Below are 26,680 nucleotides of genomic sequence, written 5' to 3'. Positions count from 1 at the left end.
TTTTTGTTTTTTAACAGTATGATGTTTAAGGAAACACCGCGGTGCAAACTGCAAATTGATGAGTTACAGAATCTGAGATTTCAGTTCTCAAATTCATTACTTTAAAATCTATTTATCGCCATGAATGATTCAGCAACTCACCGACGGCTTCAAGTGATTCAAAGTCATTTTCTTCTTCAGTCTTCCACCTCAACCCCACTTCTCCGACTTCATCAGACCGCCGGCGAATTTTTCTTAGGTAAATTACAACTTCATTTTTTTAAATACATGTACACTCCTTGACTATAAGGAAAGTGATACAACCAAGGCTTCAGGCTTCAGTGTAGTTTTTGCTCCATTTATCTTCAATTTTACGGATCTATTGACGGGAATTATTATCAAAACACCCCCAAATGAAGTGAGAAGACGTCTTAGGGTCTAGGGACAACTTTGCCATTCAGTACCCTATAGACTAACACGAATATGGTGGAGTTTTTTTTTTTTCTTTTTCTTGGCTAACGTGGGTTTCCGACCGGTTCATGCCCACCTCTAATACATCGCAGATGAACCTGGCCACAAGGGCTTTGGCCAGACACGTATTTAGTAGAGTTACCAGATATGGCAGGCCGGGACTGTGACCGTTATGGCCCGATGACCCCGGGACCAGTTATGAGTTTTCTGGAAAAATCAGGTCCAGCCCAGGACCGGGTTACCTATACAAACCGGTTTTTTCTTAAAGAGTATTACAAATTGTTATATCACCAAAAGTTTCTCCATGAATAATCAAACCAATAATGTAAGGGCGCGTTTGGTTCCCCGGAATCTAGTTAACGATTTCTGCTTGCTTCCCGTTTCTGCTTATCGATTACTGTTGCTGCTTCCAATTTCTTCTTAACGATTTCTGCTTATTTGTTGCTTCTAGTTTTTGCTTAACGGTTAAAAAAATATCAAAGAAAGGGTATTTTTGTCCTTTTTTATCATTTCATTCTAACTCTGTTGCAAACCAAACAGGCATATTCCAATTCATTAAACATATTACATTTCATTCTGTCCAACCAAACACTTGGTCAAACCTGATAACATTCCATTCCAATTCCTTCCAGATTCCAATTCCTTTGACAGATTCCATTCATTCAGAAATCATTATACGAACCAAACGCCCCCCAAGTCTTTCTACAAGTTTCCATCATCAAATCATTTATATTTATTATATTATATATTTATTGGGTTTCTCATATTATTTATACTCATTTTATATATATGGTCAGGTGAATGATTACCATGGTATTCCTCAGTTTTATTTTTTTGGGGTTTTCCCCGGACCTCCCTCCCCCTCTCTCTCTCTCTCTATATATATATATATATATATATATGTGTGTGTATATATATACATAAAAATATACTTTTATTAGTCGGAGTCAGGGATAGAGATAGTCCCCATCTCGATCCCGTGTCAACTCAGGGATTCCCCGGTCCACATAGACAAGGAACCGACCTAGCTTGTAGTTTGTAGTTTAAAACAACTTACATAAACGGGAAAAAGAAATTCCTCGTTTCCCCGTTGCCAGTTGGGGATTGCAATGGGGATGTGATCATATTCCCCGATGCGGATGGGGTTTCGAATTGGGTTCGAATGAAAGTGCAGAAGGTGATGAAGGTGGAATAAACTTGTGACTTATGTTTGAGTGGAAAAGTCTACAAAAAATTAGTATAATCATCCAAAAATAAAAACATAATAACGATGCCCAAGTGAATTCACAATAGGAGAAGTCCAAAGACCCGTATGAATTAAATCAAAAAGAGCAGATGTGAAATTAAATGAAGAATAAAATGGCAACTTAACATGTTTCCCAAGTTCACAACCATGACAAAGTGAAGAACTATGAGTCTTATTACAATTTATAAGATTTTTATTTCTAAGAGAATCAAAAACGGGTGCTCCTGGATGACCTAGACGTTCATAGAAAAGAGACGATGAGATAGCAGCAAAAGAGGTTGGGTTGGCGGTCCGAGTAGAAACGGTTGTGATAGGATAGAGATCATCATAGCTATTGCACCACATGAGATGCAGCCCCGTCTGGAGGTCCTTCACAGAAAACCCAAAAGGATCAAATTCAACGGATACAACATTATCCATAGTAAACTGACGAATGGATATAAGGTTTTTAATTAGCTTAGGAGCATGCAAAACATTGGTGAGGGAAAATAGACGGTATGGTGGGCATAGGTAAGATTGGCCATAACCGGAGATAGGAATCATGTGACCATTACTGACAACAATATTTTTGTTCGTGCTCAAATTAAAATAGGACGAGAGAGTACCTTGGTTGGATGTCATGTGCGACCATATACCAGTTATTGTCATTCAAGGGATCGAGTGTCATGGTGTAGAGAGCAGGATCAATATCTATTGGAGCAAAATCAGAAGACGATGAACCCAGCTGGTTGTAGTCTTGGACCTAACACACCCGGTGCTGTAGAAGACAGGCGCAAAGGTCCTTGTGGCTTGGTCCATAGGTTGCTAGGATAGGGACATGGTGGAATGCTCCATGGCTGTTGCGACTGTAATCAGGGATTATATCATTGCTTTTATCTTATATATTACAAAAAAAAGATACAAGGATATATATAGACAGAAAACCTAGAAAAAAGAGAACCCTAAGGGCCTACAGGCTTAATGGGCCTAAGCCAATATATACCGTATTTACATTCTAACACTCCCCCTCAAGCTGGAGCATACTGCATAGATTTTAATCATGCCCAACTTGTTACAAATAAAAGAGATTCACGAACCAGGTAATGCTTTGGTAAAGACATCAGCAAGTTGACTTCTTGTTCGAACAAAGGGAGTTGAGATGATTCCATCTTCTAGCTTTTCACGAGTGAAATGCAGTCAACCTTGATGTGTTTTGTTCTTTCATGAAACACGAGATTGTTTGCAATGTGGATAGCTGCCTCATTATCACAATATTGGTTCATTGGTTTAGATTGAGCAAACCCAATTTCACCTAGCAGATATCAGCTCGCAAGTGGTTTGGCCCATAGCCCTGTATTCAGATTCAACACTTAACTGGGACACGACATTCTGTTTCTTGCTTTTCCACGAAATTAGATTCCCTCCAACCAACAACCAACAGACAATAGCCGTAGATCGCCTAGTAGTAGGATCTGCATTATAGTCGGCATCTGTGAACCCTTCTATGACATGATGACCGTGATTTTGATAAAGGATATCAAGACCAGGAGCACCCTTTAGGTACTTCAGTATATGCCTAAGAGTCCCAATGTGGAGTTCTCGGAGATGACATAAACTGACTTACTACACTGACTGGAAAAGTGATGTCAGGACGTGTAATCGTCAAGTAGTTTAGATCTCCATAGATCTCCATCGTCCGCTTTTAATTTCATATTTGGAATCATTGGGACCACACAAGGTTTTGTTTCATTCATACCAAGAGTCATTCAATACATCCAAACAATATTTCCCTTGAGACAAACATATCCCTTTTCGAGTATGAGAATACTTCAATTCCCAAGAAGTTTTTTAAGGGACCTAGGTCCTTTGTTTGAAACCAAAACGCAAGGAAATTTTTTAGCTTCTTGATCCCAGTCTCATCACTCCCAGTAATCACAATGTCATCAACGTATACCACTAGTGGAATACATCCGGAAGATGACGAAGTAAAGAACACAAAATGATCATAAGAGCTCCTCCGTAAGCCAAACTCAATCACTACGGCAACCGTCCAAACCAAGCACGAGGGGATTGCTTTAAACCATACAATGATTTACGCAGTTTACAGACTCTACCAGACTCCCCTTCAGCAACAAACCCAGGTGGTTGCTCCATATAGACTTCTTCATGTAAATCACCATACAAGAAGGCATTTTTCACATCGAGTTGGTGTAGTACCCAGTCGTAAGTAGCGGCTAATGAAACAAATAGGCGGATGGAAGGTACCATAGCCAAGGAGAAAATGTCTCGTGGTAGTCGACCCTACAAGTCTGGGCATATCCTTTGGCTACCAATCGGGCTTTCAGACGAGCCACAGATCCATCTGGATTAACTTTCACAGTGAACACCCATTTACAGCCAATTGCCTTTTTGCCTACAATTAACTCTACCAAATCCCATGTATCATTATGATCGAGAGCATTCATCTCATCAATCATAGCATCCTGCCATCCAGGATGGGCCAAAGCTTCACCAACCGTTTCAGGAACAAATAAAGAATCAAGTGTAGAGATCACAGAACGAGATGAAGATGGTGTTGGATTAGGATCCGATGTAGGTCGTTGCCGCCTATTATATACATGAACTATCCGTGGTTTAGTAGACTATTAGGTCTGTGTCAAGTCCGTGGTTTAGTAGACTCTTGGGTCTGTGTCGATTAAGCATGGGGGAAAAACACTTGTACCCTTTTTGAAGTCCAGAGTAACCAAGAAAGTCACATTTCAGAGACTTTAGATCCAACATAGTTATGTGAGGTCGGGTATCGCGGACAAAACAGGAACTACCAAAGATCTTTGGGCCGACAGAAAATTGATAAGCCTACTATTCGCTTTACGTACAAAAGAAAGTCTAAGTAGTTGAGTTTACTTTAGATGTAAATAAGAGGAGGGTAGTTTGGTAATTCCTCAATAGAATAATGGAACATCCCCTTTATAGTGGGGAGTTTGTTAGATTAGCTTTCATTCTGTTTTGTGAGTTGTAAAAGGGCGCAAGCTCAGAGGGAGAGAGCCGGCTTCTCGAAAGCCGTGTAATTCCATTTCTTCAATTCAATTCAATAGAAAACCACCGATTACGACCAATTTACATCAATTGGTATCAGAGCGAGTTCGATTCAACCATGGGAACGAGAAGTGCGACAATAAGAATGGATGATCTGGAAAGCTGTGTTGGTTCAATTGAGAAGAATCAACAGCTAATGGAGAAGAATCAACAGTTAATGGAGAAGAATTTGGAGAAGAATTTTCAGCAATTGGAAAAATTAAGCAACGAAGTATCAGCTAAAGCGATTTTGTCAGGAACATCGGACGGTGAGGATGGGGAGGGAACGGCTAAATCGAAGAGGAAGAACGAGGAGCGGCAGGATCGAGTCGATTCTTCGTCGTGAAAGGTCGTAAACTGGAAATTCCTTCCTTCGACGGAACCGATCCTGATGGATGGATTCTTCGTGCAGAACGTTATTTTTCTCTAAATCGATAAAAAATCGATGTATCCTCTATGGCGTTTGAAGGCGCCGCTCTGAAATGGTTCCAATGGGAGAATCGTCGACATCCGATTTCACGATGGGAGGATTTGCGTCAATTATTCTATCGCCAATTCAGATCGGCGGCGGCTGGAACTTTATGTGAGCAATTTTTGGCCGTCAAACAGGAAGGTACAGTCGATGAAATTAGGATGAAGTTTGTGGAACTGGCGGCACCATTAGAAGGAATTCTGGAAGAGGTATTCATGAGTCAATTCATCAACGGTTTGGAGAACTCGATCAAAGCAGAGGTTCGACTTCTCAATCCAGTAACACTTGAGGAGGCGAAGGAGATGGCTATGAAAATCGAAATTAAAAACGCTGTGATCGCTAAGGAGAGAACATTTTCAGTACCGAAAAAGTCAGTTTCGACGTTCTCGGGTAGTAGGATTGTTACTGGTGGAGTAGAATAAGTAAACAATTCTAATTCGGTGAACAATTTGATAAACAAATTGGGATCGGAGTATAGGAGACTGTCGGATCAGGAGGTTCAACAGAAACGAGCCTTGGACCTTTGTTATCGTTGTGATGAGAAGTACTCTCCAAGCCATAAGTGTAAGAAAAAAGAGTTGAATGTTTTGTTAGTACAAGAGGAGGAAACGATGGATTCCGGTGGCGAAGTAGAGGATGACAAAGTGCTGAATACTGCTGACATGATCGAGGTGAGTAAAGAAGTAGAAGTTCATCTTAATTCGGTAGTAGGCCTAACGAATCCGAAAACTATGAAGATGGAAGGATGCATAGAAGGTCAAAAAATTTTAATCCTCATCGATAGTGGAGCAACTCACAATTTCATCTCCAAGGATATAGTATATAAGTTGAATTTGAAGATTGATAAAACGAATGAGTATTCTATAACGATGGGAATGGGGAACAAAGTGAAGGGTGATGGAATTTGTAAGCATGTTGTGTTGAATGTGCAAAGTTTGGAGGTGGTAGAAGATTTTCTGCCCATACAATTGGGAAATAGTTATGTGATTTTGGGAATTCAATGGCTGGAAAACTTAGGAGCAACGTACACCAATTGGAAACAGCAACTTATGAAGTTCACACTCGGAGGTAAATCGGTGGCGCTGAAAGGTGATCCCGCTCTAGGGAAATCGTTGGTTTCATTAAAGGCAATGGGGAAATTGATCCAACAAGAAGGACAAGCTGTTTTGGTGGAGTTAGGAGCTTGTGCATTGATGAATGATGAAGTGCAGGAAGTAGGGCCGAAGGTACAATCTGTTCTGGAAGAATTTGAGCAAGTATTCAATATGCCAAAAGGGTTACCACCGAGGAGAGGTAAGGAACACGGAATTGTGTTGAAGGAGGGAATGGATGCAGTCAATGTGAGACCTTATCGTTATCCCCATTACCAAAAAGATGAGATAGAAAAATTGGTAAAAGAAATGTTGGAAGCGGAAGTGATTCAGCCGAGCAACAGTCTTTTTTCGAGTCCCGTTCTGTTAGTGAAAAAGATGGTAGTTGGAGGTTTTGCATCGACTATAGAGCTCTCAATAAGGCCATGGTGGTAGATAAATTTCCGATACCAATGATCGATGAGCTGCTAGATGAGTTATATGGTGGTGAAGTGTTCTCCAAGCTCGATCTGAAATCTGGATATCACTAGATTCGTATGAAGGACGAAGACGTACAGAAGACAGCTTTTATAACGCATCAAGGCCACTACGAGTTTAAGGTGATGCCTTTCGGTCTTGTAAATGCGCCTTCCACTTTTCAAGGATTGATGAACGAGGTTTTTAAAAACTGTTTAAGAGAGTTCGTTCTAGTGTTTTTTGATGATATATTGGTGTATAGTCAATCGGAGGAAGAACACCTTGATCATTTGAGATTAGTGTTCCAATTGTTGTCTCAATACAAATTATATGCCAATAAGATGAAGTGTGAATTTGGTCGAGAAAGACTGGGATATTTGGGTCATATCATCTCAAGTAAAGGAGCAAAGGTGGACGATTCTAAAATAAAACGATTTTAGAGTGGAAGGTACCTCGAAACGTGACGGAGTTAAGGGGTTTTTTGAGGTTATCGGTATATTACCTAAAATTTGTGAAAGGATATGGAGTTATAGCTAGTCCCCTCACGGATTTACTAAAGAAAAACCAATTTGGTTGGACCGAGGAAGCACAAGAGGCTTTTGGCAAATTGAAGAAAATATTGTCTTCACCACCGGTCTTGAAGCTGCGTGATTTTTCGGCCGAATTTGTGGTTCAGACGGATGCTTCTGGGACAGGGTTGGGGCTGTTTTAATGCAAAATGAACAGCCAGTGGCTTACTACAGTCAAGTTCTAGGCACAAGAGCAAGGCAAAAGTCGACTTATGAGAAAGAATTAATGGCCATAGTGTTGGCTGTGAAGAAGTGGAGACCCTATCTGCTTGGCAGGCATTTCATGGTTCGTAGCGATCAACAGAGTCTATGTTATCTGTTAGAGCAACAAGTGGTGGAACCGCAATATCAGAATTGAATGAGTAAACTAATGGGGTATAATTTTTTGATCGTGTACAAACAAATGAGTGCTAATAAAGCTGCTGATGCACTCTCTCGTAAGCATGAAGAGGTGGAATTATCTAATTTGAGTGCCAACATGGAGACAGTGGGAAAGTTTAAAAGGAGAGCTAGAAAAAGATGACTTTTTGGTCAAAATAAGAGAAGAAGTGTTGAAAGATGTTGGCCGCCATAAAGGTTTTGAAGTAAGACAAAATTGTTATTCTTTAAAAGTAGATTGGTGGTGCCCAAAAAATCGATGATCATTCCGAAGTTGTTTGAAGAATTCCATGCGACACCGATCGTGGGACATAACGGCGAAGAAAGAACGTACCAAAGAATGGCTGCTGAGTTGTTCTGGATTGGTATGAAGAAGGACGGACTCAATATGGTTAAAGGATGCGAGACATGTCAAAGGAGCAAAGTCTTAAGTGGTTCACTGGTGGGGTTACTACAGTCGTTGTCTCTTCCAGACACGGTGTGGAGTAATATTTCAATGGATTTCATCGAGGGACTACCAATTTCAGGAGGTCTGGATTCTATTTTGGTGGTGGTAGAGAGATTTAGCAAATACGCTCATTTTGTGGGTTTAAAACACCCTTCTACGGCTCAATCGGTAGCAGAGGTATTTTCTAAGGAGATAATCCGGTTGCATGGGATCCCCAATTCAATCATTTCTGATCATGACAAAATATTCCAGAGTAATTTCTGGAAAGAATTGTTCAAATTGCAATGGACGACTCTGAAATTTAGTTCGGCTTATCATCCACAAACGGATGGTCAAACCGAAGTGGTGAACAGAAGGCTGGAACAATATTTGAGATGTTGGATTCCAGATAGACCTCGCCAATGGAGCAAATGGTTGTCATGGGCAGAGCTGTCAATACAACACGGCGTATCATACAGCTCTTAAATGTTCTCCGTTCAAGGTGTTAAATGGACGGGATCCTCCTCCTTTATTACGTTATAAAGATGCTTCGGTCAGTGGATATGGAATTGATGAGTCGAGATGAGATATGGGATTAGGTGCAAATGCTTCTTTTGAAGGCGCAGTGTAGAATGAAACAGCAAGCTGATTTGAAAAGAACCGAGGTGGATTTTGTTGTTGGTGATTGGGTTTTTCTGAAGCTTAGACCGTATCGACAAAAATCCCTTGTGAACGGGAATAGTCCAAAGTTGATTGCAAAATTTTATGGTCCTTACAAAATCTTGGTAAAGTCGCTTATCGTTTAGACTTACCGGAGGGTGTAAGGATACATTTAGTCTTTCATGTATCTTAACTTAGAAAAGCTCTCGGTAATTGTTTGGTTACGAAAAACATACCAACTCAAGTATCTGAGGATATGGTGTTACAAGTAGAGCCCGAAGCCTTGTTGGATGTCAGACCGATGGGAAAAAATGATGCAGGAAGTTTGGAAGTGTTAGTCAAGTGGAAAGGGCTGTTCGATTTCGAGTCGACTTGGGAGAATCTGGAGGCTTTGGCTCGACATTTTCCAAATAATCACCTTGAGGACAAGGTGAAAGCTTTGGGGGTAGGTATTGATAAGCCTACTATTCGCTTTACGTACAAAAGAAAGTCTAAGTCGTTGAGTTTACTTTAGATGTAAATAAGAGGAGGGTAGTTTGGTAATTCCTCAGTAGAATAATGGAAACAACTCCTTTATAGTGGTGAGTTTGTTAGATTAGCTTTCATATTGTTTTGTGAGTTGTAAAAGGGCGCAAGCTCAGAGGGAGAGAGTCGGCCTCTCGAAAGCCGTGTAATTCAATTCAATAGAAAACCACCGATTACGACCAATTTACATCAGAAACAATGATTTTGTAGGAAACAGAACTGAGAAAGAACTTTTACCATCCAAGACAATGGAAGGCATTCGGTTGATAAGAAAACAAACGGTAGCAATCGCATCAGCCTAGAAGATTTTAGTAACAGTCATGTGAAATAATAAAGCCCAAGCCACCTCTAGGAGATGACGATTCTTCCGTTTCGCAACCCCATTTTGGGCTGATGTCACAGGAAGACTCATGAAGAATGCCATTTTGAATCATATATGACTGAAATGTTTGTGACAAATATTCTTTTGCACTATCACTACGAGAGTTTGAAGGGACACTTGAAACTGGGTTTTAATCTCAGCATAGAGTGAACAAAAATGTGTGAATACCTTTGATCGATTTTTCATAAAGTAAAGCCAAGTAGTGCGAGAGTAATCATTAACAAACGTAACAAAATACTTAAACCCAAGTTTTGAAGTAACAAGAGGTCCTCAAACATCATAATGGACTAACTCAAATGGGGATGAGGCCTGCTTATTACATACTTTAGGACTTAAATGAATACGCTGATGTTTGGCAAACTGACAAGACTCAGACTGTAGAGAAGGTAAACAAGGAAACTGAGGGCACAACTTCTTCAGATTCTGTAAAGATGGATGGCCTAATCGACAATGAACTTCAAGTGGAGATGATGAGCTGGAACAAGTCAATGAGGAAGGTACTTGATGTTCAAATATGTATAGGCCATCAGTCTCCCGCCCTCTACCAAAAATCCTCTTCGTCGACAGATCCTGAAAGACACAGAAATCAGGAAAGAATGAGATACAACAATTTAAAGCACGGGTAATTTTGCTGACTGATAACAAATTGAATGAGAAATTAGATAGGCTTAATACGGAAGATAACGAAACAAGCGGGGTAAGATCGATGGTGCCAAAACCAAGGACAGGTGTGGTAGACCCGTCAGCAATTGTGACATGTGACGGGGATTTGTGTTTATTGAAATTAGAGAAGATGGTGGGATTATCTGTCATGTGATCTAAAGCACCTGAATCAATGACCCATTTGGAAGCAGAAGATATTAAGCACGTACTAGAATTTACCTCTCTCAGCAAATGCAGTAGTCGGAGCAGTGGAATTCTCAATCCCTAAAACTGTCGAACATATTCTTCTGCGTGTATAGTAACAGTACTATCTGAGGCAGAGGCAACGTGCGTTGATGAACTCCTCGGATGTCTGGCCAAAAGCTTCTTACATGTGTGCTTGGTATGACCTAACTCATGGCAGTAGTAACACTCAACATCATCAGAATCTGGAATAGTATCCCGTGAGTTAGTTGTTCGGTCACTGTGGCCACCTTTAGAGCCACCACGATGGCCCTCTCAAAATCATCCTCGATAGCCACCACGGTGACCCCCACGAAATCATCCTCGATTGCCACCACGAAATCCCCTGGACCTACAGCACTATTGTGATCAGAAGTTTGAGAAGCCTGAAGATTCTCATTCCTAAGAACACGGGCAAATGTTTCTTGAAGGGAAGGAATAGCAGATTCATTCAAGAACTGAGATCTGAGAGTCAAATTCTGGTCGCAAACCAGTCAAGAAACTGATAACAGCCACTTGTTCCCTCCGAGTCTGCATGGCTTTAGCATCAACACTTAATGGAAGAAGAGAGTTAAGCTCCTCATGCACTTTCTTGAACTCCATGACATACGTAGTGAGTGATCAGTCATGTTGTTCTCCATGATGAGAGGACTTAAAACACTATAGATTCGAAAGAGAAGGCTCAATAAAGATAATGCATAGTAAGTGAGCTTAACATTTACTGGAAGTTGGAGCCATTCAAAGTAGTTGGAGCCATTAAGCTTGTTGTCGGTGAGCTTAACATTTACTGGAAGCATCTCGGGTACATGTAAACTACTGTTACTGTCAGATGTTTTGTCTTCTCCAGTCATCTTCAGATAAATCACGAACCAAAAGAGAGAACGTAGAACTTAGGACGAAGGATAGCAAACCAGAAAGCGAATGACACACTCACAGGGTGCCAAATAGCCGACGAACAGAGATGAGAACAATCGCACTCGCAGGGTGCCAAAGAAACCGATGAACAGAAAACTTCCTACCCAAGGAAACTTGTCGATCAAGAAAAAAAAACGATGAACAAAATTTCGATCTAAGGAAAGAAACGTACCAAAAAATTTCGATCCGCGAAACTAGTGATTGTTAAGAAACCGAGCTCTGATACCATGTAAGGATACAAGGATATATATATATATATAGGCAGAAAACCTAGAAAAAAGAGAAACCCTAAGGGCCCATGGGATTAATGGGCCTAAGCAAATATATACCGTATTCACATTCTAACTCCCGGTGCTGTAGAAGACGGGCGCAAAGGTCCTTGTGGCTTGGTCCATGGGTTGCTAGGATAGGGACATGATGGAATGCTCTATGGCTGTTGCGACCAAGCCCAAGGTGGGTAGGACCAAGACTGTAGGAAAGGCTGCCATTGTTGACTGTGCTGCTCTGAAGTACCCCCTCGGCCACCATGACCTCGCCCTCGGCCGTTATTGCCTCTGCCACGGCCACCATGACCACGTCCGTGTTGTCAATTGTTGTTGCTACCCTTGTATGACGGCAGAGAGGGGGTTGGATCAGTGTGACGAGAGGCATTAGTGGATGACATGAGAGCGGTGTCAGAAGGATAATGGTAGCGGCTTGTTACTTTGTCTGGTTTCTTCTAAGGTTAGCGTCGAACGTGCTTTGTAGAAAGGAGGGAGGGGATCACTTTGTTGTATAATGGTGGTGACGCCACTGTAAACCTCGGTGAGACTCGCTACTAGACAAAGAACAAGTTTGTTGTTTGACACAGGGGAGTCAAAATTAGCCAATTGCTTTGCAAGAACTTTCAGCTTTTGACAGTAAGCGGAGCAATTCGGGAAATCTTGGAGATGAGTGGATGGAGAATTAGTTTTCCAAGTATACAACACGAGAGTTCTTATTATCTTGGAAAATATCGCGAAGACGATCCCATGCTTGTTGAGCCGTAGAGTCTGGTTCAAGAATTTTATGAAGGTCATTCGAAATTGTGCCATTGCATCGAGGCGATCCCAGAGGTCTTTATCAACTTCTTTGGCTTTCTGCTTAGGAGCGATATGATCGAGCACTTGATAAGCATGAGCAGTAATCTAGAAGAGTTTTGCCCAAGAGTATTGTATTTTTTCCACATCCAAGGTTACGGGAATGAAATTTTTGATATTGGAGATTGAGAGGGCTGGATGAAAGGTAGAAGCTTTGGATGATTCTGCCATTGAAGAAGGAGCTAGTGCTTCAGAAAGTTGTAGAACGTGGGCGACGACTAGGGTTTAGTAAAGAGAGGGGAAAAAATTATTAAGAAAATATTGAGAGAATAACCTTATGCTCTGATTACCATGTTGGAGAGAACCTTGGCCGTTCTTGTCTATTGCATTATCACAAATATATATATACATGAGTTGTAGGGAGTTACAACAATTTAGGAAACTATCTCTAGAATATTACAATATAAGGAAACTATTTTCAGAATATTATGCAATATTCTAACATTTATGTTACCTAAGGAGTGGGATTAATCTCTTAGAATTGTGATATTTTGTACTGCTAATTGTAAATCTATTGCAGGAGAATAAGAGATTACAAAGAGGCTCTTTTTGTTTTAAATGTTTTGATAACATGACTTATGCTGGTCTTATATGTTGCCAGAGCAAGGTTACAGTGTTGTTCTTCCCGAAAATTTGCAGACAGGGAAGTGGAATGTGCTCAGGTCAGAGTCATCTCCTTGCACCTATTCATCTCTAGAGGGAAAATCAGATACAAACCCAATATTCTTACAAACTTACAAATTGGTTTCATGTGTTGTTTCGTATATGAAACCGCACATGTGAAACATGCAGTGTCCATACAGTGTTGTTTCGCATATAAAACGTTTAGGACTTCTGTGTGTGGAAAAATACATGAAAATATGTTTATATATGAAGTGCACTTAGTCGCACACATACACACATGCAAGAACATAACATATGAAACAATATAAATCATAACTTAAAATCAAACTCATTGAATGGTTTGGATTGGTTTTCAGGGGCTTGTAACATTTATTGGGTTTGTATTTGATTATTGGTCTTCTTCTCTATCAGTTAAAATGGTCATTTAGATACCTTTTTCCCACGACAGATCGGTTTGTTCACCTTTGGAGCTTGTGAGTAGATTTCATGATCATCCTGAAATAGCAACACTGCATGATAACTTTGTGTGAGTCTCCATTTACTGAATGCAACTTGTCAGTTATGATGTAATTTTCATCTTCTAATATCCATCTTAGGTAAACAAATTGTTTTCTTCGATCTCTAATTATAGGCATGCTGTGGAGACATATGGGAGTAACAAATATCTCGGAACACGGGTTGGGGTAGATGGAACAGTTGGGGAGTAAGTCGTCAAGTATATTTTTGTAGAACTTTTTCCTTTAAATACTTGATATATTTGTGTATTATATTATAGGTACCGGTGGACGACTTACAGGGAAGCAGGTATTGCTCGCTTGGAAATTGGTTCTGGTTTAGTGTATCATGGGATACCAAAGGCAAGCTAATTAAATTTACTCCTTCCATTCAAAGAAGTGATATTTTTATTACTGAAACAAAAAGAGGTATATTTCAACTTTGATCAATCAAAAGGTTGCTTCCTGTAGAAATATTTACTATATTAACTTTGCACAGGTACTACTAATTGAAAGATGTTTGTTGAAATTAGCAGCAAAATCCTAATCAGTTTTTCTGTACTAGGTTAACATCATAATATCTTACTGCATCTCTTTTTGTCTTTTGGAACAAGAAGCAGTATAGTTAATCATCATTCCTGCGATGAATGGTGGAAGTTTTGTTATTTTTTTTACTCTATTGGTATGTTTATGAAATCTGTTTCTCTATCCTAATATTTCTGTCCTTTGTTGAGTTTTACAACAGGGTTCCTGTGTTGGACTATATTTTAACAACAGACCAGAGTGGCTACTAGTGGATCATGCATGCTCTGCATATTCGTATATATCAGTTCCTTTATATGATACACTTGGTTAGTTATTTGGTGGTCTTCTGTCTCATAAATTGTAACATAAACGTAATTGGCTGGGTTTCGTTTTTTGTTACTATTTATCCTTTTATTTATTTTCTACAACAGGTTCAGATGCTGTAAAGTTCGTTGTCAATCAAGCAGCTGTGCAAGTTATCTTTTGTGTGCCACAGACATTAAAAAATGTGAGCTTGTTACCTTCTCGACTAGCCTGATATATGATTTTTTCTTGTTAGTTGCCATATGAAATATTTAATAAATCACAGATAGTGTTGAGATTTCTTCTTCACCAGTTACTTTCACTACCCTGCAAAAGAGGAGGTGGGGGGTGGGGGAGTATTACCCATATTTGTTTAGGAATTCAAATATGCTTATATGTTAAGAGATTAATACTGTGTCATCTATTGCTTAACAACTGCAGACCTTGTGTGCTGCAGCATTTATCTATATTGCAATCTTTAGTACTTTCACATTAAAGATATCAAAGTTAAGTTTATCTTAGTTGTATACTTATCTTAATACTTGTGCCATATTGCAGTTGCTGAGCTTCTTGCCTGAAATTCCGTCCGTTCATCTAATAGTGGTATGAAACCCAATTTATCAGTAATGAGTGTACTATCAATCCAGATGAATAATACTGTTTATTCCTTAACTAATCTGATTTACCACTGTGAAGGTGGTTGGAGCCAGCGATGATCAAATGGCATCCCTTCCACTGCAAACAAATGTTGAGATCATAACATATAGAAAACTGCAGATTCAGGTAATTTTAGATTGTGTGGAATATTTATATACTTGTATGTTGCACATAAACATTTCTTGAATACTCCATGTACTCCCTCTGTCCCAAAATAAATGTCCACTACGAAAAAGACACAATTATAAATGTGTAATTGTTACACCAGAGGGAGGTTTGGGAGAAAACACCAAAAAATGAAAAACTGAAAAACACCTTGGTAACCATTCGTCTGTACGATATGCATATACGCATACAAGTAATTGAAGTTGTTTCTTGGTTTCTATGCATGTGTGCATGTTATGCACATGTGCATATCGAATAAATTACTTGTATACACATGGGCATACCATACAAAGGAATGGTTATCAAGGTATTCCTCAAGATTTCCTTTTATGCGGTTTTCCCCTAAACCTGACCCTATTACACTATTTGATTAACTAAATGACAATTTTACCCTTAATAATAGAGGGTGCAATGAATCCATCTCATAATTAAGGGTAGAATTAAGGGTAGGCACTTACTATTGAAATGTGGACATTTATTTTGGGACGGAGGGAGTAGCAGTACTTGCTAGAGTTTATATTCTATGTGGTAATTTCAAGTTTCAATGAAGTATGTCTGACTTGCGGTGGTAGATGACCACATAGCATAGCTTTGTTTAATGTTTTGTTCATAATGTGTATCCAGCCTGAGATTCCCGAACTCTTGAACATGTCTTCCTTTGTTTAGTACTAAAAAGGACTTCTTAAATTACTTTTGGCTATGGTCTTTAGCTGTTATTCTGTGGTTGATGTGATTAGTTGTTTTTAATAATGTCCGACACTTTTCTAGAATATGATGTCTCGGTATTTTTCAGGGTAACAATTACCCGAAATCATTTTGTCCACCAAAACCAGAGGATATAGCTACCATATGCTATACAAGTGGAACAACTGGGATGCCAAAGGTTTTCCTTCAATTTTGCGTGAATTTCACCTCATCATTTTGATGTTTGACTCCTTTAATCTGACGTTCATTCTTTTCTTCAAGGGCGCTGTACTTTCTCATAAGAACTTAATTGCCAATGTTGCTGGCCAAAGTCTTCGAATGACATTCTACCCTTCAGACATGTGAGTCATTCAATTATGAAAAACTAAAAATATTTGTGCATTGTTCGTTATGCTGAAACTGATGTTTTAATATTACTAAAGATTTGGTATGTTGTGCTACAGATACATATCATATCTTCCTTTGGCACATATATTTGAACGAGCTACCCAAATCATTTTAGCTTATTATGGAGTTGGAGTTGGATTTTACCAGGGTGTAAGTAACTCCTCCCTACAGGCTTCTGATAGTTTTCTCTTGTTGATAGTGATGAGTAGTTTACCTGGTGGTGCCTTGAAGTTCTGCATCCGTTATGCAGTGTAAGCAGGTAACCATTTGAGCAAGACAGCTAGGGGTCAATGACTATCACAGAATATGTTAATAACTATTTGAAATAATCTATATCTGCTCAAATAACATAGAGATAACAACGATATAGCAAATACAGTAAAGAGATTAGGAAGAAAATCACTAACTTGATGAAGAACTTCCCAACGAATCTTGAGTTTTCTCGAATTGGATAGAGGATTTCATAGCAATCTCCTAAGACGAAAATTCCCTCCTACCAGTGCAGTAGTCCTGTATGCCATCTTGAGGATTCAACTATCCTGTCGAATTCGTGCACTTGACTTCAATCCTGGTGAATTGTATATGTTTCATGGATGCAGTAATGGAAGGATGAAAGAACATAAAGGAAAACTGGTTGGAAACCTGGCCCAAGGCATATATATATATATATATATATATATATATATATATATATATATAGAGGCAAGTTCAAATGAAAACCTTGCATTTCTTAGAAACCGTGTAAACTAATTTCGACCAATAGGAAAATTCCATTTTTTTCTAATTAAATTTAATTATTAAGGATATATTGGTCATTTGCATTGTTTTCTATTAAATATGGAAGTTATTAATAAATCTTAATTAAGGTAACATAATAAAGGATTTTTTATAAATGGTAACATTTAAATATTTAATTAAATTATAATATTAAAAATTGGATTTTGTTATATTGTGTCTCGGTTTATTATTGCCAAGATTCATGAAAATAGTAAGTTATTAGATCAATAAATCCATGAAATCAGTAATAGAATAAAGAAAAATATTCATGAAACCGGTTTCATACATGGTGAAATTGATGCATGGAGCAAGTGAAAATGAATATGAAATTGGTGCATGATGAAACCGGTTTCATACATGGTGAAATTGGTGCATGAAGTAAGTGAAAATGATTATGAAATGGGTGCATCATGAAATGGGTGCATGATGAATAGGGTGCATGATGAATAGGGTGCGTGAAGGAAGTAAAACCATTTCATAAGTGAAAGAAATTGGATGATGAAATGGGTGCATGAAGAAAGTGAAACCATTTCATAATTAGATTGAAACGGATCCATCTACCGGAACTTGAAAATGACAAATGTCTCATCTAGCATTACGTTGATTTGTGTATTGATGAAACTGTGAAACCATTTCGTTCATGAATGTAGTAGTAATTTATTATTATTATTATTATTATCATTCAAAAGGTTTCATTATGTTAAATTGATTATAGTGTGTTTTATTTTTATTGTTGATCTATTTTAATGATGGATGTTATTTTTTTTATATTATTTGAACATAAAATTAATATATTATTTTACAAATGATTTTTTTCATTAATATTACGATATACATGATATGGTTGCCATTGATATTACCACTACCAAAGTTACCATTTTGCCCTTTTTGGGATTATAAAAATAAATTTTTATTTTTAATTTTTTTTAATTTTCTAATATAACCTAAACTAATTTTGACCATTGATCAAGAAAATTGATGGATGAGATTGGTTTACATGGTTTACACAAATGAGGGCGATTTTCATTTGATCGCTCCTCTCTCTCTCTCTCTATATATATATATATATAGCCCAAAGCCTATGACCAACCCAGAATGTTCAATGCATGGGCCTTGAGCCAATTTTGTTTAACAAAGTCAGTTCGTGTATACAAACATCCCAACCTTTTCACCTATTACTGAGGTTGAAAGTATAAATATTTTACAGTTAGTAGGAGCACATGTATTGACCATGTCCAACTTGTCTACTAGATTTTTATACGTCCCATTATCTTAGTTTGGTCTTTTTTTGTTAGAGAGAGTTGCTTTTGATATTTTGTTCTGTTAAATATTCGGTGCTCAATCCCATCTTGTACATTACTTACAAACTGTTTTGAAACCCTTTATTTCTCTATATGGTATCAGAGCCAAGGCTTTCCTAATCAAACCATTCCGTCTACATACTTCTTCCAAAGTAGTTATTTACTGCTTCTCCCTTCACCATCATTGGCTGCCAGCAGCTCTCTTGTAATTGGCAATTGGCATCATGTCTGATCCAGTTGTGCATGACAACATCAGTATCATTCTGCCTATTCTAACCACTTTTGGCCATTGCTGGGACTTCGCAATTTTCTGTAGTTCCAGGGAGAGTTAGAAAATTTCTAAAAGAGTTCAAGGGCCATTCTGCAAATCCTAGAAAGGGCAGAGTTTATTTTGCAGCAGAACAAGGTAAATTTTTTCTCATGCTAGTTGGGGCAGACCACATAAAAATAAAAGAAATTATCCAAACAGTGCTACCCATGCTGATGTCTTCCCTTGCACTCCTCAAGAGTTCAGTCTTTACATGGGTTGGGCTCGCTTACAAGTTGAGTTTTGGTTGCCTAATATTATGTTCTGTAAATCATAGCAGGTCTTACTGTCGTCCTATAGGACTTACCTTCCAGCTTATATTAGAGTCCATTCAGTTTGTCATTCTCTAATGTTCATCTTTTATGCCTATAGTAGCCTTTTACTGTTATGGCACCTTGTATCTTACAAAGCTTTCTCCATCAATAACAGTAATCGAAATATCACTGCGCATACTAAATTACTTCATTGGAGATCTTATACCCTGATAGTAAATTACTTCATTGGAAGTGTATGTATCATTAATCATACATGACTACGTAAGAGCACATAAGTGTGGGACTCCAACTCAGGATCTCTAGGAGACCCTAAACAAGTCCCAACCATTTCGTCAAACCCAACTAGGTATCAGGGATACAGTTTTCATGCATTAGTATGGTTATTTTTCATTTGTTTTTTAAATGTGAAACATTGTATTCAAGCACTTCAACGATTTTTAAAAAAATGAGCTGTAAAAGACGATAATGCTGGTGTACCATATGACACCATATGACACTATCATTCAAGTTATAACACCGTCCCTTATTGCATAAGGTTGAGAAAATGTAAGTAATGTAGGTTTGGATGTTATTTGCAGTAACTATTCTTGGCTATAAACAGAAGCATGTAACATAATGATCATTCATCCAATAGCAAAATCGCATTTGGAAATAGTTGTTCTTCTATTTTTCTGGAATTTTCTGAATTATGTTCCAAACTCATGTTTGACGTCTTTGATGCTTGTCATAGACGGCAGGAGGATAGGTTTTAGAGTGTAAACAGATAATAACTGGACGTGCCTTATGCTCATGATTTTTTTTCTTTTTGAAGCATATAATATTTATATACGGCAAATGAAACTCACACACACGCCTAAACTTTGGTGAGGTTGGAACCGTTGACCTCTAGAAAGATTGGGTTACTAGGTACCACTAGGCCAAAGACCCTTTGGTAATGCTTATGAGTTCAAGATTTCATTTCATGAATTTGCCTCACCATGACATGTGTTTGAGATTTTATTCTATTAATGTAATTGTGGGTACAGGACAGTTTGAAATTAATGGATGATATGGCATATCTAAGACCCACTATATTCTTTAGTGTTCCTCGAGTATTTAACAGACTATATGCTGGGTAAGAAGTTTTGTTACTACTGAAGTATATTACTTTGTAAGTCCTCTTCAGAAACTTACAACGATGATTTGGTTTTGCAGCATTATGAATGCTGTAAAGTCATCTGGTGTTCTAAGGGAGAGACTATTCAATGCTGCCTATAGTGCCAAGAAACAAGCAATATTAAGTGGTAAGTAGCATAAGCTGCATTTTCAGGGACTTGTCTTATTTTAAAGATGCACGTTATGAAATCCCTATTGCCCTTGTTTCCCTACAGCAATTGTATAGTGTGAGAAGAATGTTCTCTACATTCTCATTCCACTTTAAAATATGCTCATATTTAAATTTTACCCTAGTAGGAAGAAAAGACAAAAGTAAAAATGAAGAAATTCCATTAATTTTATTAGTTCTTTCTACCTATAGTGATGATGTGAATAGCTTTTCTCGTTTGGGGATCAAGAAATGCTGAATATTTCTTTCTCTTAGATATGGATGTTCTTTAATAACAATGACGAAAATGAGAGTTGAGAAGGGACTTGTAACATGTGCCCAGTTTTTTGTGTACTCCTTTCCCTTTTTGATTTTGAATGGTTCTAAATATATCAATAAATTTTTTATATGAAGTTTACACAAACCTGAGTTGTAAATAGTATTCGTGATCAAATGAGAGAAAAGACATTCAACATATATATGTTCCATCAATATGGGTGATCAATAACACTATAGCGTATGATGGTCACATCAAACCTGTTTGTTATTCTCTGACAAAAATATGGGCGTTGTTTTGCAAAGTTATCAGTTAAAGAATTGTTATGCAAACCGAAAAAAATTGTGGACTGTTTTGCAAAGTTCAGTTCTTTCCAGTCTTACCCTCTATCAGTCCAATTCTATTCCTTATAAGAACTCTATTTTCAGGCTGTGTATATTTCAAAAGAGGTTGTTTTGGTGTCGCTTCCTTATGATTGTTGAATGTCCTTTCAGGCAAGTATTCATCTTCAATATGGGACAGTTTGATCTTCAATAAAATAAAGGGAATGGTTGGAGGACGAATTCGTTATATGGTTTCAGCTGCCTCTCCATTGTCTCCTGATGTGTTAGAATTTTTGAGAGTGTAAGTCATTATCTCCCACTTATTAGCATAGCCATCAATAGTTATAATTTGTTTAATGTGATTGTTTATTGTCGGTAATACGTTGGGTCATTTCAACAGGTGCTTTGGTTGTGTTTTTATAGAAGCTTATGGGATGACTGAGAATTCTTGTGCCATAAGCTTTATGGACGAAGCTGACAATTTATATGGGCAATTGGGCTCTCCAAATCCTGCTTGTGGTCAGTACTTCACACTCGTGAGCTATGCTGTTAAAATCGCGATATATCGGACGTCGGTCTCTGGAAAAATATCAATGGTGAAATATCGGTTCCGATTATATCGCCGATATTTACCAATATTTCACCGATATTTTGATGGAAAAATCGGTCCGATATACCGATTTTCTATAAGGCAAATGCTTGGGCTTTTTTTAATTACATGTTGGGCTTAGTTTTTTGGGCCTCTTTATTTGGTCAACCAGTCAACACATATATTAAGGTTTCACGCTTCTTCTCTTCTCGGTTCTTCACAGTTCACGCTTCTTCTCTTCTTGGTTCTTTCACAGTTCACACTTATTTCTCTTCTCGGTCTCCATCTTCACGGTCTGGCTTCTTTATTTGGTCAACCAGTCAACTTTTTAGATGATATTGACTTGGATGCCGAACCTATTGCTTGCGATTAGCTTGTTTTTTAACACTTTTCCTATTTTGTTTTGTGAGACTTGTTTATGTGATGTTCTAATTTTGAAACTATATTTCTAAACTCTTATTAATGCATATGATATGTTTATGGATGCATGTATATATATATATATGTATATATATATATGTATATATATATATATATATAATTCTAAGAAATATTATATTAACCGCTATTTTGGACTGATATATCACCGATATAACCGAAATATCGACCGATATTTTGTATTTTGACTGCAGTAACAAAATAGCTCGTGACTAATGATATTGTTTCTCGGTGTTAGTTCACTCAGAATAGATCCTTCTTTTACCTTTTTTGCCTTGATATTTTGTAAATTATATTAACAGATTCTGAAGTGAATGTATGATTCAACAAGAATTGACAGCTATGGTTTTATGGTCCTGTTTTCAGAAATTAAGTTGGTAGATATTCCAGAAATGGGCTATAGATCAGCAGATCAGCCTCATCCACGTGGCGAGATCTGTGTAAGAGGGCCAACTGTGTTCCAGGGGTACTATAAAGATGAAGCACACACGTACCTTCTTTTAACCTATCCTGCTAACTTTTCTTAATCTGAAATTGTAATTATCTAAGTATATATTATTGATTGGTCAGAAGAGAAATGATTGCGGAAGATGGATGGCTGTATACAGGGGACATCGGGGTATGGTTACCTGAAGGTCGCTTAAAGATAATTGATAGGTAACAACGGAACTCAACTTATTTAGAGTTTAAAAAGTGTTTTTTAACTACTTATATTATGTCAGAAAGAAGAACATCTTCAAATTGGCACAGGGAGAATATGTTGCCCCTGAGAAAATTGAGAGCATATATGTCAACTGCAAGTTTGTTGCTCAGTGCTTTGTGCATGGTATGAATATGATAGATTTTTTACATATATTTTTCTTTCTAATTTGTTGGCTTACTTGTGTTTCATTGGGTAGGTGATAGCCTGAAATCCTCTTTGGTTGCCATTGTCTCATTGGACCAGGATGTGCTTAAAGCATGGGCTGCAGCTGAAGGCATCAAGGTGAGTTTCATAGTTTATAAAGACTTCAGAAGAATATGAATTTCTATATTCTTGTGTTGTTTCAATTACATTACAGAGAAGATATATATATACACACACACGAGAGAAAAGAGATAAGGATAAGGACTATTCTAGAGCAACTCCCTGTCGGAGTCTAACTCTCTATTGGAGTCTATCTATAACAACTTAGCACTTTTCTTTGTATACGAATCTATCTACACTCCCCCTTAAGTTGGATGGTATATATTATACAATCCAAGCTTGTCTTTCAGCTTATCAAAGGAAGGCAAATTCAGTGCCTTAGTGAGGATGTCAGCCACCTATTGAGTAGTGAGGTGTTAAAGATTCCAAAAAGACTTGTTACCCGTCATATGTTGCGATGCACGGGAATTCATAATCCATGACTCACCTGACATGTCCCCGGCTTGTTAGTTGGCCATAAGTGCGGTCGAGGAGTTTAAAAATTGTCCTATTTGCTCAAGTTGGGCTTTGGAGAAAACTGCATCTATTGAAGAGGATGGTCCAGTCTTTGAGTTTGCGGAAGCGCCTTTATTTTCTATCATGCGTTGACTTTGAGGAACTCAATCAGCAGGTTCTCTATGAAGTTTCCAACAGGTGCGCTCCATGTGATGAGGCCGCTGGCAATGATTGCACCAAAGAGAAGGCTTTCGAGGTTAAGAGCAACCATGGCATAATTTTCAGCCTGATTTTGTCCTTCAGAAAGGATCGGATTCATCATAGTCTTCTACCGATGTTCTTCCCGACAAACTTCAGCAAATATGACATCAATTAATGGAAGGGATTTCATACTCAGGATACAGTCACGGACATCATCGAGTGAAGGATCAAGACCGGCTAGAAAGTCATAAGTCCTCTCATTGATAAGCATCTTTTTGTATAGATCAGCGTCGGTTGGATCTTTCCATTCGGGCTGAGAAAAAAGATCTAGTTTCTGCCAAAGTTTGGTTAGTGTATTGAAATAGGTTGTAATATGACCAGATTCTTGTTTCAGATTTCGTGCCCTATTTCTTAGTTCGAACACCTGTGAAGAATCTTCAAGATCGGAGTAGGATAATGCTACCGCATCCCAAATGGATTTATAACATGCCTAATCTATGACAGGTGGTCAGAATTCAAAACGGAAGATCACATTATTGCTTAAATAGAAGCGTGAAAATCAGAAACTGCCGATTTCACAAAATCTGATGAATTATCAACAAACCAGACAAGGGTTTAGGGATTTTTCCATTGTTGACGGAATGATCTGGCTTTCGAGAGGCCATTACTCTTCCAAGGCTAACAGAATGATCCATGCTCACTGTCACAGCCCCGCATTGCCCACTTTTACTTGTGCACTAATTGAATGTAACTTCCCTTAGCACAACCTACCAACCAATATCGACTATTTGACCCTCAGTAATATAACTGAAATAAATAAAAAGCAAAAATCATGAAGAAAAAGGAACCTAAAGCTCGTGTTCACAAGGAGTGACAAATGTAGTATTAACAATACCCTCTAGAGCGCCCACACCACATTAGGGGGAGGTAAACCACTGGTAGTCAGCAGTAAGTGGTGGTCTCACCAATATATTATGTGTTGATTATGCTAATTATTCCTTTGTACATATTTGGCATCATAGTATGAAGATTTAGGACAACTTTGCAATGATCCGAGAGCAAAGGCAGCCGTCCAGACCGACATGAATCTGGCGGCCAAGAAAGCTCAGGTATTATAAAATATGCAACTCATTTTTTGAAGTATATATAATAGGAGCCGATCCAAATAAGAATGCTAAATACCGTGAGAAGGTAAAAAAGCAAGGTTAAGGGAAGGTTTGTATGTGGATCATTGAAAAAATCTATTTGAAGATGCATATGTCAATTGAATTTTTTCAATAATTCACATGTAAACCTTCCCTTCTTACCTTCTCACAATATTTAGCCTTCTTATTTGAACCTTCCGCATATATAATATATAGTGCAAATACTCACGCACTCTTCTCACCTTTGGTGAGATTTGAACCCTTGACCTCTTAGGAGACTGGGTTGTACTGGTAACCCAGATACCACTGGGCCAATGGTATACAACTTTCAAGTACCAATCATTCAAGTTTATTTTCATTTACCTATTTCATGTCCTAATTTCCAGCTAAGAGGTTTTGAATGTGTGAAAGCTGTGACCTTGGTGGTTGAACCTTTCACTATGGAGAATGGTCTGCTCACTCCTACATTTAAGGCATGTATGCTGAATGCAAATTCGACTTATCTCCAATGGATTCTTTATAATCTCTCAAATAAAAAAGTAAAAGTTCAAATATCTAGAAACGTTACTCTCAATGCCAATAGTTTCTCTATTCTAGAGGTTTCAACATAAACTATATTGTTAAAAATATTATATAAATTTTTAATATAAAATTATAATACATTCAAACTTATTGGTGGAAACAATAAAAAACAATTCTCTCTCTTAAACATTTAATTTTAGGGGAGTTCTTAAAATTTTGAGGTTTTTATTCCCTCTTCTACTTTCTCCATGTTAGAGGAAGTTGTAAAGAATCTGTTGGAGCAAAAAAGTAGACTATCCATTTTCTTCATTCCAGAGAATCTGTTAGAGATGCTTTGAAATGCCAAGCCAAGAAAATGCTTACAAGCACTTCAAAAATTCTATAAACATGTTCTCACATTGTTTCTTTTATCGTTGTTAGATCAAGAGACCTCAAGCCAAGGCATACTTTTCCAAAGCAATAGCGGAAATGTACACAGAAATATCGAAGTCTCCAGAAATGCAGCGAGTGTAAAGTGTAGCAAAAGAATTTCATGGGGTTTTCACCAATTCTTCAATATAACAATGGTCAGTGGGTATTGGTTGTTGTCTTTAAGACCCCATGGGATTAGTCGAGGTGCGAACAAGTTGCCCTGGGTACTTACTCACAGTTATGAAAAAAGGTGAAGTGGTTGTCCTTGTCCTTGGGGGTTAAAGTTGTCCTTTCATTTGTAGAAAGGGACAAAAGAAACATATAATCAAGAAGGCAGATTTCCATACATATCATAATGTAGATACAACACAAGTTGGGGTTCTCATAGAAAGAGACGCTTAACTCTTTATGGTAGGGGTTAGGTTTGTGTATATCTCACCTCTCAGACCATATATTCAAATGGGATTTACTGTGTAAATTCGGTTTGGTTTAGTTGGGTTTCATAACGTAGATAAACGAATTGTACCGTCATAACTACTGACAAGTCGGTTTGGTTTGGTGTGCATTTGTAACGTAAATAATTTATTGTGTGGGTTTGGTTTGGTTTGGTTTGGTATGGTATTTATAACATGCATACACTCATTGTATCATGACTACTCGCATGTAATAATGTAAACTGTTATAGGAGTGTTTTGGGCTTATTTGCTGAAATGCTCGTGGAATCTAGTTTGATAGCTCATGCCATAGAAAGTATATCGTTAAGTGGTGTGCGTAAGTAATCTGATCCAATTATAAGAAATTGGATTGGTTGGTTGTTAGATGATAAATTAAAATCTAATAAAAAAAATATACCAATTCATCTAAGCATTCTATCGGATATTTTTGTATTTGGTACTTGAGATTTGTTCTTTTTTATGATCA

General features: G+C 37.9%; 1 protein-coding gene across 1 annotated transcript; it reads left to right on the top strand.

Annotated features, from left to right (window-relative positions):
* On the top strand, positions 1-26,466 carry LOC112501312 (long chain acyl-CoA synthetase 6, peroxisomal-like). The gene is made up of 23 exons (XM_025105030.1): positions 1-238; positions 13,230-13,290; positions 13,701-13,778; positions 13,884-13,955; positions 14,028-14,109; positions 14,492-14,597; positions 14,703-14,779; positions 15,133-15,177; positions 15,271-15,357; positions 16,190-16,279; positions 16,363-16,442; positions 16,545-16,638; positions 20,174-20,262; positions 20,343-20,431; positions 21,223-21,352; positions 21,452-21,570; positions 22,445-22,568; positions 22,649-22,735; positions 22,801-22,904; positions 22,978-23,063; positions 24,704-24,790; positions 25,213-25,299; positions 25,769-26,466. Exons 1-23 carry the CDS (start codon positions 121-123, stop codon positions 25,859-25,861), a joined length of 2,085 nt encoding a protein of 694 aa, XP_024960798.1. The 5' UTR covers positions 1-120; the 3' UTR covers positions 25,862-26,466.
* Positions 26,467-26,680: the final 214 nt, after the last annotated feature.

Source organism: Cynara cardunculus, assembly GCF_001531365.2.
Source record: "Cynara cardunculus var. scolymus isolate 2C chromosome LG 17, CcrdV1, whole genome shotgun sequence".
Lineage (NCBI taxonomy): Eukaryota > Viridiplantae > Streptophyta > Magnoliopsida > Asterales > Asteraceae > Cynara > Cynara cardunculus.
This window is presented reverse-complemented; position numbering and strand designations above follow the sequence as displayed.